Consider the following 14,048-nt stretch of genomic DNA (forward strand, 5'->3'; position numbering starts at 1 on the left):
GCGCCACCGCCACCGCCAGCAACCCCAGCCCTCCGCCTCCGCCCCCGCCCCCGCCAGCAACCCCAGCCCTCCGCCTCTCACGGGCGTTGCGCCAGCGCCAGCGCCGTTCCCGTTCCCGTTCTTCCTCATCGCGAGCCTGGTGTCTCCACCCCCGCACCCCCGGTTCCATGTTCGACATTGGGGTTTAAGGTAATCAGACTTATATCATCAACCGATTAGTTAAACAACCCCTGTCCTCAAGTACTTCCGTGTGTCCCCGTGGCGCACCATCTAGATCCGCCCCTTCGTGCCGGGCAGTTACGCATTGATTTCAGTTATTGGCGTTAGGTTTCTAGCAGCAGAGCATCAGGCGAGCCGTGGTGTATTGTATTTGTTTGGAGGGTTCATGCTTCATGTACTCTGCTCCGCTATTTGTTTTGGGGCGCTTATGCTTGTTCACTAGTATACATAAATTGTTCACTAGTATTATTTAGTAATTGTGAAATGTGAAATTCTAGCAAAATATTTGGTGCTGATGTGCGGTTTTTGGTTTGATTTGCAGCTCTGCATGATTGTCCGCATTTCGCTTGTGAAAGAAAATGGAGCACATGGAAAATGAGAGTCCCGAGGTAAAAAATCAACATGAAGAGGGGCATCATAACAGTGAGGTGAGAACGGTACAACTCAAGTAACCATGATATGAATTGAGTAGTCTCAAACTGTGTGGCAGCCTGCCTGATATGTACTGATGTTCAAACTTTGTAGTACAAGTTGGTAATTCATGTCCTGCTACTCTTGTCACTGTATTTGCTTGTTGATGTTCATTTCACCACGTAGCACAAAATGTCACTCCCTGCAAACTTCCAGACTTTACTTGCATGGACATTTCTCAATTCAAGTGCGCAATGGATTTGCATTATGCTAAGTTACGGTCAAATGAGTGAGTGGAATCATGTGGTTACGGTTGCGACTACTGCAGCCTCAGATGGAGCTGCATTGATGCGAAATCTCTATGCTGAGTTACAATTCCTGCACCCCTTCTTTTTTCTTATCTCTTTTCGTCTTTGGAATCCACCTTTTGTATTGGAAGCTAAATGCCGTGTTAAGAGTCCTGATCCTGGAGCAGCAGGGCAGCTTGTCTATCTATTAGTGGTGCTACGTGAGGGCCTGTCCATTTTGACCGTGACAAGCTCTCCAAATGCCTGTTTTAGCAGATGCCAAGTAATTCAGAATGAAGCAAAAAATGTTATGGCAACATTACACCAATTAATAAATTGGCTTACGCCTAGCTTCTTTTTCCCTGACACATCTTAAAAAGCATGGATGAAAGAGAATTTAACGAGTCATTGTACATATTGCAATCTTTTTGCTTCTTCAAGTTCAAAATGGTTGATTTGTTCTTAATGTTGATTGTCTGCAGGTGGCCCGTCTTGAAGAATACAAGAAGCTTATTGATGCAAAGGCTGCGCTCCGTCAGAGTAACCTAAACCCTGAGAGGCCTGGTACTTGCATGGTTCTTTGAGCAATTTATATTCAATGGAAGTCACGGTTGATTGTTTACTATACAGTGGTTGTTGTGAGTTCGATAATGTTCGACCAGGACAAACTGGAATGCATATATTAGTGTGTCACATTTGATCTAAATGGAGTTCAAAAGATCTTTTGATGTTGTAGAACTTGGCAACTTGCTAGGTAGATGTGCTGGTTCCTACTATGTGCAAAAAGGTTTATTGTGGTACTTAGATCTTACCTGGCCTAAATTACTAGCATGTTACTTAGGCTATGTGTGCAACTCAATGATCCATATCCATTGAATATGTAGGTGATACCTTGTAATTTTAAAATAAAGAAACTGAGCTTTTTAGAGGCAAGGAAGTATTTCTAGTTATTCGATAAATACTCATACCCTAAAATTTGAAGGTCTGTAGTGCGAGCCACTACATATTATGCTGAAGCCGTACTCACATGGATCTACTGCATTTCTCTGGTGGCTAATTGCTATTTGACTCGGACCTGTTCTGAAAAAGTCGAGGTATTTCGAATTGTTTGTTGACACGGACAAAGTAAGGGAAAACCTCTGAAAGAATTTCCATATTGACCTTGGACATATAAGAGTTCCGAATTGAATCTCTTTAGAAAGAGGATCTTTTGTCTCATGGTAGCCTGCTCCAGTCCCCTTACGAATTTACTTGTTTAAGTTCAGAAGCAAATTGTTTTCCAATTTTTCTCGGCAGCTAGCATCCCAATTGGAGAGCTTAGGGTTCACTTGCTATTCCTGGCCCCTCGAATTTATGTCGATCTAATTCCTGCAACCCTTCTAACCGCCGGCAATGGCACCAAGACGCAGAGGACGATTTCGTCCTCCTGTGACCCACACCTACCTTCGAAGCTTTAAGCAGCCACAAAATATAATGACACAACTGTCCATGTGGCCGTACAAACAAACCTATTTTTTTTGCTTGCTGGAGCTATGTTCGTTATGTGTGTTTGTTTATTTCCTTTGCTATATCTAGTATGTTTCTTGTTTGATAGACTGAGAGACAATGATTGATGTCTTGTAATATACATATTTTAATTTACTTGGAATACATAATTATGACATGGTCAATCGTTTCATTTTAGATGCAAGTTACCTGAGAACACTTGATTCCAGTATTAAGCGCAACACGGCAGTTATCAAGAAGCTCAAAATGATAAGTGATGAACAAAAGGATAGCTTAATGGATGAATTGAAAAGTGTCAACTTAAGCAAATTTGTGAGTGAAGCAGTTTCTCACATATGTGAGGTCAAACTTCGTTCTGCTGACATGCAAGCTGCTGTCCAGGTACAGTAGTAAACAAATACCTCCTAATCTTAGTACATTTTAAAATCTGTATCGCAGCCTTGCTCACCAATTTTTCACTAAAAAAGCTTTCTACCAGGTACTTAATGAGTTATGTTTTTTTCAGATTATTACAGAATCTCCTGTCTGAGAGTGTATTTGTGCTTGTATGGGTGGGTTCTCATACTATCTACCATGAATGTGCCTTGAGATATGTGCACAGACTCTCATGCTACACTTCCTGAGATATGAAAGCTCCTGCTAGAGGATGTGCACAGATCTCAAGATATGTTTCATGGTTGAGATAGTGGGAGCATCCAGTGATACAAGTACAAATAGTTTTTCCTTTTCTGGTAGATTCCTATATTTTCAGTCACATGTCTTTTTTTCCAGCTTTGTCAGCCCTGCACACTATTGCATATGATTTTTTCCTTCATTTTTATTTATTGGCATGCATCCTATGTCACTGTTTTGCACTATATGTGATTAATAAATTCAAAAACTCATATTTTCAAATGTGTTCGCATGTGTGCACATTAAATTCGTATAATGAAACAACTATCTGTCTCGACTCATTTGATGCAGATCTGTTCACTGCTCCATCAAAGATACAAGGACTTCTCTCCTTGCCTTATTCAAGGACTCCTGAAAGCCTTCTTTCCTGGGAAATCTGGAGATGATCTGGATTCAGATAAGAACTCAAGGGCCATGAAGAAAAGAAGCACGCTAAAACTTCTTATGGAACTGTACTTTGTTGGAATTGTTGAAGATGCTAGTACTTTCATAAACATTATAAAGGATCTTACATCAGTGGAGCATTTGAAGGACCGTGAAACGACTCAGACAAATTTGTCTCTCCTTGCCAGTTTTGCTCGCCAAGGAAAACATTTTCTTGGATTACAAAAACACGGGCAAGAAGCTTATGATGAGGTCAGCCAGATTTTAGTTTCATCATCTTGCATTAGCTAATCTCAAAGAAAATGACCAAGGTGATCGATCTGTAGTAATTTAGTAATCTTCATTGTGGCCCAGGGGTTCATTCTTGAATATGCAGACATCGGAAAACACCATAAAATGTCTGGCAAAAATAAATGTGTCTACCTTCTTTGTAATGGGGGAAATCTGCCGGCCCCCAAATGTAACTTTACCTATAGAACAGTGTATGCATGTGATAGCTCAAGCATTTTGCTAGCCTTCCATTATGAGCAACATGCTTACTTCCTCTTAGGCTTATTGATACATGCGATTAGTTCCATCAGTGCCCTGTTCTGTGCCGCAATGAGATAATGGTACAGCTCTAACCACTTGTGACTAATCACGACATTCGTTTTTTATGCTGCAGTTTTTTATGGGCCTCAATGTTACCGATGATCTGAAAACGTTCTTCAAGAAAGCCTTGTGCTCTTATTATGATGCCGCAGCTGCAATTCTCCAGTCAGAACATGCGGTAAATTAACTTTTGCCCAAGTATTTAATGTTGTAGGCTAATATTGTACTCTTTTATTGCTTCAGCTTGTTTATTATGCAACCATCTCATGCATAACATCCACCGTGCAGTCTCTTCGTGCAATGGAGTCTGAAAATGCAAAGATTTTAAATGCCAAAGGCGAACTAAGTGATGAGAATACTGTCTTGTATGAGAAGCTTCGGAAATCTTTCGATCAGTTATTGCGCTGTGTTTCATCGTGAGCTTTCTTACCAAACTGCACCATCTTATTTTATTCACTTACCGCTTCTATAGCTGCACAAGTAGTTCATTTTGTTTGCTTAATACAAAATAAGTTTCTTCCAGTTCTTACCCTTATTTTTCTGCACCTTCATTAGTTCATGTTTATTTTCTATTTATAACACTGAACGCAACGTTCACACAATGAAAGGATCAAGAGGCAAATATATTCAGAAAACAAGAACCTGTGATTCTGTACTACTTGATACTAGATACTAGCTAGGAGTCAATATTAGCGTCTTTCACTAGCATGGTAGTCTACAGATCCGTTTCTGGTGTTCATCTGAGCTTTCTCTCTTGCTTCAATTATATATTTACTTTGCTTTTTAGCTTACTGGCATCTTATGAGGATCATATACATTTAGTTGCCTAAATTTTGTGAAACATCCAAATATGTTTTCTTGCAGCTTAGCTGAAGCTCTTGATATGCAGCCTCCTGTTATGCCAGATGATGGACATACAACAAGGGTAACTACAGGGACTGAGTTATCCCCTTCTGGGAAAGACTTCACTGTAGTAGAACCTATCTGGGATGATGAAGACACAAAGGCATTTTATGAATCTTTGCCTGATCTCAGGTTTTTCCTTGTTTCTTTTTACTCCTATGTACAGTTTGCTGAAATGTAGTAGTTGTACTATCTGATTATTGTCTTGAATCTATGTAATATATACTTTTGAGCAGAGTATTCGTGCCTGGTGTACTATTGGGAGAAGCTGAACCAAAGTTAGTAGATCAACAAGGAGAAGTCCACGAACAAACTAGCGTAAGATGTCTCTTGAAGAATTATGTGTTGTGCGAAATAAAGGCTCAGTTTGTGGTTTGTTTTTGTGTGCTTGTCTTTTAAATTGCTGTGAAAAGGAACATACAAAAGGTCTAACATTCTTTTTGTATATTGAAACTAAAGCTAGATCCCTACATTACTTCATCTCATATGTTTTGGCACACAAATGCAATGATATGTTCACTTCAATTTGATTATGAAAATAGCTAGTTAAACACCTAAATATCTAAAAGGAGACCAATCAAATGTGATTTATCATAATCGACCGCAACGCCAGGTGGAGCTTATGTAAGGGTCAACAATAATTAATTTCATGAACAGAATTATCAAATATTACCGTGGCAAGCTGATCACTTCTTACTACCGCCTCTGTTCATGAAACAATGCCTATAAATTTTGTCAAAAGTCAAAGCTTGTAAGTTTGACCAAACATATATACAAAAAATATTAACATTTCCAATATTTGGTAAATACACCATGAAAATACATTTTGTGGTGGATCTATTGATATTAATTTGGTATAGATATTCATATATTTATCTAAAAACATGGTCAAACTGAGAAACATTGACTTTTGACTAAATTTATATGCCTTGTTTTGGGAACGGAGGGCGTATATAGCTAGCTGATTTTTTCTCCATTTTCTACTTGAAGGATAGCTCCCTTTTGATGAGTCATGCATACTTCCTTGTTTTTTAGTTGCATGCTGACATTTTATTTTTTTCCTTTTTACTGCCAGTGCCAGGCCTTGCACATATATGTTGCTTTTTTTTCAGTTTTTTTAGTCTGGGTAATATAAACTCTTTACTACACGTTGGTGCTACTGTTTTTATTTTCTTTTCTTCATTTTCTAGAGATATATGTGCACGATAGCTGTGACACCTTTTTTCAAAATACCATATCACCTGACCCCACTTTATTTATCATCAATAATGCGTTTTGATAAATCTGAGGGAAATCTGCTAAATTTTGTTTCAGGAGATTAAATTGGAACAAGGAATTAAATTGGAACACGGAACTAAAGTTCAAGACAATGCTGAAACTTCTACTTCTGAACACCAATTGGAGGGAAAAGAACATGTTGGAGCCAAGAATAGAGAAAAGAAAGAGAAATCAGACAAAGAAAATTCTAAAGAAAAAGATGCTGACCGGAAAGGGGATATTGAAAGAGAAAAAGTAAGAGCCACAGATGGTGCAAGTTTGGATAACCTGCTACTGAGGCTACCGAGATGTATCAGCCGAGATCTAATTGATCAATTGACGGTAACAAAAAGTGGATTATATACTTCTCTGGATTTAAGATGGTTGCACCTTATTTTTGAACTCCATTTGTTTATTCTTTCAGGTAGAGTTTTGCTATCTGAATTCTAAAGCAAACAGGAAGAAACTTGCGCGAGCCTTATTCAATGTTCCAAGGACTTCGCTGGAACTGTTACCATATTATTCCCGTTTAGTTGCAACTTTGTCCACATGCATGAAGGATCTCCCAAGTATGCTCTTATCAATGCTTGAAGAAGAGTTTAACTTTTTGATCAATAAGAAGGTTTGTCTTCTATTGATGTATTTCTTCGTAATTGTGTCTCTATGTGACATTGTTCTAATTCTTACCAAATTGCTTTTGGTCCTTTCAAGTTTTTTACTTTGTTGCTGTAGAGTCACATATGTAATTCAAATGCAGTGCAACTAACAGGATTATCTACTCTTCAGCACTAATTATTGTTCTCTATTATATTCCTCTTTCAGGATCAGATCAAAATAGAATCAAAAATTAAAAACATAAGGTTTATTGGGGAATTGTGCAAATTCAAAGTTGCACCTTCAGGCCTTGTTTTTAGCTGTTTGAAGGTATGCAAATCTACAAGTAAATCCACCTATGTAATCAGTTGCTGTTTGTTATACTTCAGTTAGGTTTCTAAGTTTCGTTGTGCTTTGAGATGGTACTGGATAGTTTCTGTTTCTGATGTATTGCTTGCCATCTGAGCTACTGTGTACAATTTCTAACTGGAACGGACTATCTCTTGTGTTCTGTGTGGACTAGACGTGGTAGGCAGGAATTAGTGCACTAGACGTGGTAGGCAGGAATTGTTAATTGATGGATTGAGAAATACAATTAGCTATGTATGTTTCAAAATAACTTATACGATGATTTCTGACCACATGATTTCATGCCCATGGGCGGAGCTCTTTGGGTACATGGGTGTACAAATGTACACCCATTATTTTTGCAAAAATTATTCCAGTATGTATGTATGTACATGAAAATAATTAGAAAATTAAGCGAGTCTTTCCATCCAGAACGATTCAGCCTAGCGAGGCAAAGCTTAGAAACAAGAAAGCTCATTCTTCAATCCTTTTCACAATCGATCTCGTTGTGCACAACTAGTCAACAGACACAGCTCAACTCACGCTAGGCTAGGTCGCGCTTACGTCGCTGGGACGGTTGTACGATGCGAAGACACAGCCGCTCGATGGCCGGGAGCACACAGCTAGCACATCACACATTCAGACGGGCTAACTGCCCAACTAAAATTAGCAAAGAGAGGTATTTTAATTACTTTGCTCTTTCTCATCTCGGTATTGTTCAAAATTATTTTAAGGTACTATATTTTATGAACTAGTGAGAACAACTATTATGGAAGTCTTGTAACATGGTTGGCTGTTGGAAAAAAATCTGATGTTTTGTATACCCAAATTACAAATGTTGGCTCCGCCCATGTTCATGCCGAAGGCAGGTTTCAGGTCACACATGATGGGTTTTATCTTTTTCCAACAAGGCATTCTCGCCCATTTATTTTCTTCTGACAAGAACTACATGACTATCCTAACTTTCCCCTATTTACTATGAATATCTAGATGGGAGTTTTTGCCCAGCTGACAACTACTAGACCTTTTCTGTGCATTAGACCAAGGCTGCACACTCATGTGGGTTTATCAGCCTTTTATTCTTCTAAGTTGTAAAAGCATTACCCCACTCAATTTGGTGGAGCTTTTTTAGTGAAATCTATAGGGGAGCCCCATACCTTGTACACAAAGTTCCAACAAAGTACATTACTCTCGACGAATGAAACCAGGGTTGGCGCAAATAAGAAGTTAGAGCTATGGAGGCAGACTTTGGAATTAAAGGGGTTTAGACTTAGTAGGACCAAGACTGAGTACTTGCAATGTGATTTTAGGTGTTAGGTGCGAAGACGGAGATGTTAGTTTAGAAGGACAAATAGTGCTTAAGAGGGACACCTTCCAATACTTGGGGTCAATGCTGCAAAGAAATGGTGATATCGATGAGGATGTTTGCCACAGGATCAAGGCAGGATGGATGAAGTGGCGACAAGCATATGGCATCCTATGTTACAAGAAGGTCCAGCAAAAGCTAAAAGGTAAGTTCTATAGGACTGCAATCAGACCGGCGATGAAATACAGAGCAGAATGTTGGCCCGCTAAAAGACAACACATCCAACAAATGAGTGTTGCGGTGATGCGTATTCTACGGTGGATGTCTGGCCATACAAGAAAGGACTGGGTTAGGAATGATGTAATACATGATAGGCTAGGGGTGGCACTGGTCAATGAGAAGCTAGTCCAACACCGACTAAGGTGGTTTGGTGATATCCAACGGAGGCCTTCAGAAGCACCAGTTATAGTGGATTTTTGTTTGAGAAAACGCAAAAAAAAATTGCGTTTCATTTCATTGAGAAGGGGAAGAGTTTGGTGTTACACGCTTTTCAGTTATAGTGGAATTCAGTGGAATTCTAAGGAGTGTCAAAAATACAAGGAGGGGCAGAGGACGACCAAAGTTGACATCGGCGGAGGCGGTAAAAAGAGACTTGAGGGACTGGAATGTCCCCAAAGATTTGACTCTCGATAGAACCGCATGGAAATCAGTGATCCATGTGCTGGAATCTTAGTTTGTTCTTTTTTTCTCTCTCCTTGCTTTGGTTTTCTTATGTTTCCGTTGGGTCCCATATCTAGCTTACCCCAGCTAGCTTGGGAAAGGGGCTTTGATGTTGTTGCTGTTGCTGTATAGGGGAGCACCAAATTTGGCGAAACCTGTCACCTTGCTTGTCTGAATGCGTCCCTTATGCATATTTAAAGTTGACGCCATCATGCCAAATATTGTCATTGTCAAATGTGACCCTCTCTTCTGGCCGGGTGCCCCCTCTTGTTTGGTATATATCAATATATGTGCAGTTGGTAGCAGCTGCTGCACTCGATGCCGTCTTTGCTGAATGCCCCACCTTCATAATCTCTTTATTTAGGTGACACCTGAAGGAGTATGATCCCGCACATCTGGTAGCCTGCTACGCCGAACACACTCTCATCTAATGCACGCCTTCATTTATAAAGTTAGCAATTACATGTCCTGCATGCATAATCCATACAAACTAGGATGTAATTTATCATATCGCAAGTTTGCAACACCAAAGACACTAAAACACCTTGCAACTGCAAACTAAATTTTGTCATGTGATCATCTGTATTTCCAGGCTTGCTTAGATGATTTCAGCCATCATAACATTGATGTGGCCTGCAATCTTCTTGAGACCTGTGGACGCTTTCTTTATCTCTCACAAGGAACTGCAGTTCGCATGTCAAACATGCTGGAAATACTGAGGAGGTTGAAAAATGTGAAGAATTTGGATCCACACCACAGCACACTTGTAGACAATGCCTATTACTTGTGCAAACCACCTGAAAGATCTGCCAGAGTCTCTAAAGTTCGCCCACCTCTGCATCAGGTAACGCCTTTTATCCCTTCTCTGGTCTGTTTTCTTTCTGATATTCTCAGTTATGTTTACATAATCTACTAATTAAATAACAAATGTTGTTTTTCAATGCATGCAGTACATAAGGAAGCTGCTTTTCTCAGATCTTGACAAAACAAGTGTTCAACATGTTCTTCGTCAGTTACGCAAGCTACCTTGGGCTGAGTGTGAGCAGTACCTGGTGAAGTGTTTTCTCAAGGTTCACAAGGGAAAGTATAGCCAAGTTCATCTGATTGCTCTTCTAACTGCTGGTCTTAGTCATTACCATGATGATTTTCCCGTGGCTGTGGTAGATGAGGTGAGTTACTTCTGCTGAAGCAGATGGTTAAAAAAAAAAAAATCGCCGATATAACAAAGTCATAAATAAATTATTACACTAGAAGTGAATAGCAGAAGGCATTTTACATTTTGCATGAAAATAATATATGGCATGCAAAGTTGCACCGTGCCTAATATTGGATCAAGTCTTTCAAACTATTCTGCACACTTGTATGTCTATCCTGGTTCTTCCTATACATTCTCTGTATTTGGTGCCCAAATTACTCTGTTCTTTCTTTGCTCTGAGCTCTGACTATCCTTAATAAAAGCATTTCAAGTGTAACATATTTTTATTTGGGATTTATTGTATCTCCCGTAGTAGAGATTAGTAGCATGTTGTTAGTTTGTGAAGTAGTATCTGTGTAAAGATCTTGGATATGGCATATGTAACAAGGAACAAATTATAACCCCTTCATTCAATGGCCACTTCAATTATAAATGGATTAGCTGACACAGTGGTTTCCTTGTCTATCTGGATTCAGGTTCTTGAGGAGATTAGAGTTGGACTTGAGCTGAATGACTATGCAATGCAACAACGGCAACTTGCCCACATGCGATTCCTTGGGGAGCTATATAACTATGAGCATATCGATTCGTCAGTTATTTTTGAGACACTGTACCTTATTATTGTATTCGGTCATGGAACACCGGAAGTAAGAACATATGTATAATACAAGCCAAAACTTACATCTGCTGTCTTTATTTGATTTTGTTTATATTGATATTGCAGCAGTCCAGGTACTGGCATGTATAATGTTAAGTGCTTCTGATTTAGTATATTTTGAAGAAACCCATGCCCTATTATATGTTAACGTTCTTAATGCAACTATTTTTTAACCTGCAATTCCTTATCTTGTTTTTATTGTTAAATTCATTGTTTAACATGCTTGGTATGTATATTTTCTCATTCAAACTGTATGGCTTGTGAACCTCCCAAAGAATGTTTGTATTTCTTTTCTGCAATCCTGGATAAGTATGAAGTAAAAAAAAAATTTACTGAACATGCTTTTCACTCTTTGTCTCTAAACTTTACGCAGTCTTAATCACATACTTTTTGAATTAGAAAGATTGATATATTTGCCCTTCAGTGAATTTATTCTTTGCATTTATCCTGTGCAGCAAGATCTGCTTGATCCCCCAGAAGATTTTTTCAGGATAAGGATGATCATTATACTTCTCCAGACTTGTGGTCACTATTTTGATAGAGGCTCTTCAAAAAGAAAGCTTGACAAGTTTTTGCTATATTTTCAAAGATATGTTCTCAACAAAGGGCCATTGCCACTTGACGTTGAGTTTGAAGTTCAGGTCAGTCTTCCTCTAAACATCAGCAGCTTAATAGAGCGTGCATCTTTAAAGTATATGAATACACACGCAAGTCTTCATTGTATATGTACGTATATGGTTACGATATGAATTTAAGTGGAGAAGATTTGTCGAGATTCATCAAGTTGAATGTTTGGTGCAAGGTGTGCTGGTTTTGTCTCTTTTCTCGAGATCATTGCTATCCGGCTGTGGCTTGAGAGAAAGAGGAGCTATCTGGATAGAGTTGGTAGTGACATTTCAACATTTTCACCTCCAGTGAACCAATATGCACTGTTAAGTGTGTTTGCTTCAATACTAAGCTTGAAGCAAAGGGACTTGGCTCACATCATTATTCAAAAGATCTAGAGAATCCTTGTCCAAGTATTTATGGAAGTGCAAGTAACTAGATGTTCTCCATTTGGTAGGATTATAATTCATAGTAATGCATTGTTGACAAATGTTGGTCAGCAACGTAGCTGGTTGTAGCTTACACACACTGTTATTATATACGTCCTGTGCATTGTTTCTGTTAGTGGACATGGAACCGTTAACTTCTTTCTTAGACCGCTTTAATATGATTTGCCGTTTACTTCCATGTTGGACTGCTTCAATTTGCGTAGTGAATTGCGCAGTACTCACACTGTGATTATCCTTTTTATAGACTAGCAGATGTCTTGTCAGTGAATACAGCTCCTAATTTACTTATTTTACACCTGGTGCAGGATATGTTTGCTGAGCTACGGCCTAACATGACTAGGTATTCATCTATGGAATTGTTGGCTTCTGCTCTGGTTGAGCTTGAAGAAAATGAGAAGACAAAACAACCTGAAATTGCTGCTTTTGATGCCAGCTGCAAAAGCTCAGCAAGCAGACCTGACAAAAACGGTAGGGATCACGAAGAAGCAGCAGACAGTGAAAGATATTCAGGCGTCCATCGCGATGGACATGAAGATGTGGACTCTCTGTACGAAGAAAAATCAGATGATAGGTCAGAGAATGGTGTCGACAGTGACGTTGATGATACACCTGCTGGTTCTGATGAAGAAGAAACTGTCAAGGTTAGACGTAAGGTGGTAAAAGTTGACTCTAAGGAGCAAGAAGAGTTTGACCGGGAGCTGAAGGCCCTTCTACAGGAAAGCTTGGAGTCACGTAAGTTGGAGCTACGGACGAAGTCCACTTTGAACATGGCCGTGCCGATGAGTATCTTTGAGGGGCCAAAGGAGCCAAGAGCCACTGAAACAGAGAGTGGACAAGAAAGTGCGGCGGAGGAAAGCGGAAATGCCAGGGCTGGTAGCAAGGTCAACGTGTGCGTGAGGGTGCTAGTGAAGAAAGGGCACAAGCAGCAGACGAAGCAAATGCTTATCCCTGGCGACTGCTCGCTTGTTCAGAGCACGAAGCAGCAAGAGGCAGCTCTGCTCGAGGAGAAGCAAAACATTAAGCAGAAGATTCTTGAATACAATGAGAGGGAGGAGGAAGAACTCAGCGGAGGGTCATTCCAAACTGGGTCCTGGGGTCAAGGTGGAAACAGCCCTGTTAGCAGTATCAGCTCCGCTGGACGTGGTACCTGGGATGGTTCAGGCAGGGGTGGGCGTGGTCGACAGCAGCGGTACTATGTCGCTGGCGGGATCTACCATGGGTATGGCAGGGGAAGGTGAGCCTCAGGTGGTAACTAAAATCGCGGTTTAGTTTCTTGGCTGCCTTGGGGAAAGGAAATTGCCTCTTTCTCACTGACGTAAGTTGGCATTACCCAAAGGATGAAACGTAACCAAAGTTTGGAAGCTGGCATAGGTTCTGTAGTAATCTGCCATGGTTGCGGTCACGTGTAAAGTGGGTTTTATCTCCTGGCTAACATAGATGGGTTTTAGGAGGTTTCTCTTGTGCACAATATGTTCTCGCTGCCACAGATGCAGGCTAGCTTACTGTAGTTTCCACCACTGGTCTGCAACTTCGTTACCGCAGCACAGGGGCCTCTGCAAACGGTAGAACCTGAGCACGAGAATCATACTCAGTCCTTGAATCCAAAACTACTGGTTACCTTTCTCGGTGCGCTTTTTTACTCGTTTGAGCTGTTCCCGTCCTGGGTGGCTCATCATTCTGGGCGGACCACCGCCCTCCTCTTTCCTCTTCTCCATGATTAGGGCTCTTACCTATGGCAAGTTTGTGCATATCTGCCACGAGCAACGACTTTCCACCCAACAATTACGAGCCCCCGAACGGCCAATGGGCTGGCGCGGCGGTGCTGATGCCAACGCAGCCACTACCGGGGAGGGGAGCCATCAGACGTTGCGTCAAACGCCTGTGCTGAGTAGCGCATCTTGCAGACGAATCCATCCATTGTCCACCATCTCGGCTCCATCGA

At 40.4% G+C, this 14,048-nt stretch overlaps 1 protein-coding gene across 1 annotated transcript; it reads left to right on the plus strand.

Moving 5' to 3' along the window:
* The first annotated feature begins 539 nt into the window (after positions 1 to 539).
* Positions 540 to 13,728, plus strand: LOC124670317 (regulator of nonsense transcripts UPF2-like). The gene is made up of 16 exons (XM_047206819.1): positions 540 to 647; positions 1,400 to 1,481; positions 2,602 to 2,804; positions 3,387 to 3,731; positions 4,144 to 4,248; positions 4,359 to 4,486; positions 4,935 to 5,105; positions 5,210 to 5,291; positions 6,288 to 6,572; positions 6,655 to 6,852; positions 7,053 to 7,154; positions 9,791 to 10,042; positions 10,149 to 10,367; positions 10,870 to 11,040; positions 11,507 to 11,692; positions 12,412 to 13,728. The coding sequence occupies exons 1-16, from the start codon at positions 579 to 581 to the stop codon at positions 13,342 to 13,344; spliced, it is 3,531 nt and encodes a 1,176-aa protein (XP_047062775.1). The 5' UTR covers positions 540 to 578; the 3' UTR covers positions 13,345 to 13,728.
* The last annotated feature ends 320 nt before the right edge of the window (positions 13,729 to 14,048 follow it).

This window comes from Lolium rigidum, chromosome 7 (genome assembly GCF_022539505.1).
Source record: "Lolium rigidum isolate FL_2022 chromosome 7, APGP_CSIRO_Lrig_0.1, whole genome shotgun sequence".
Classification (NCBI taxonomy): domain Eukaryota; kingdom Viridiplantae; phylum Streptophyta; class Magnoliopsida; order Poales; family Poaceae; genus Lolium; species Lolium rigidum.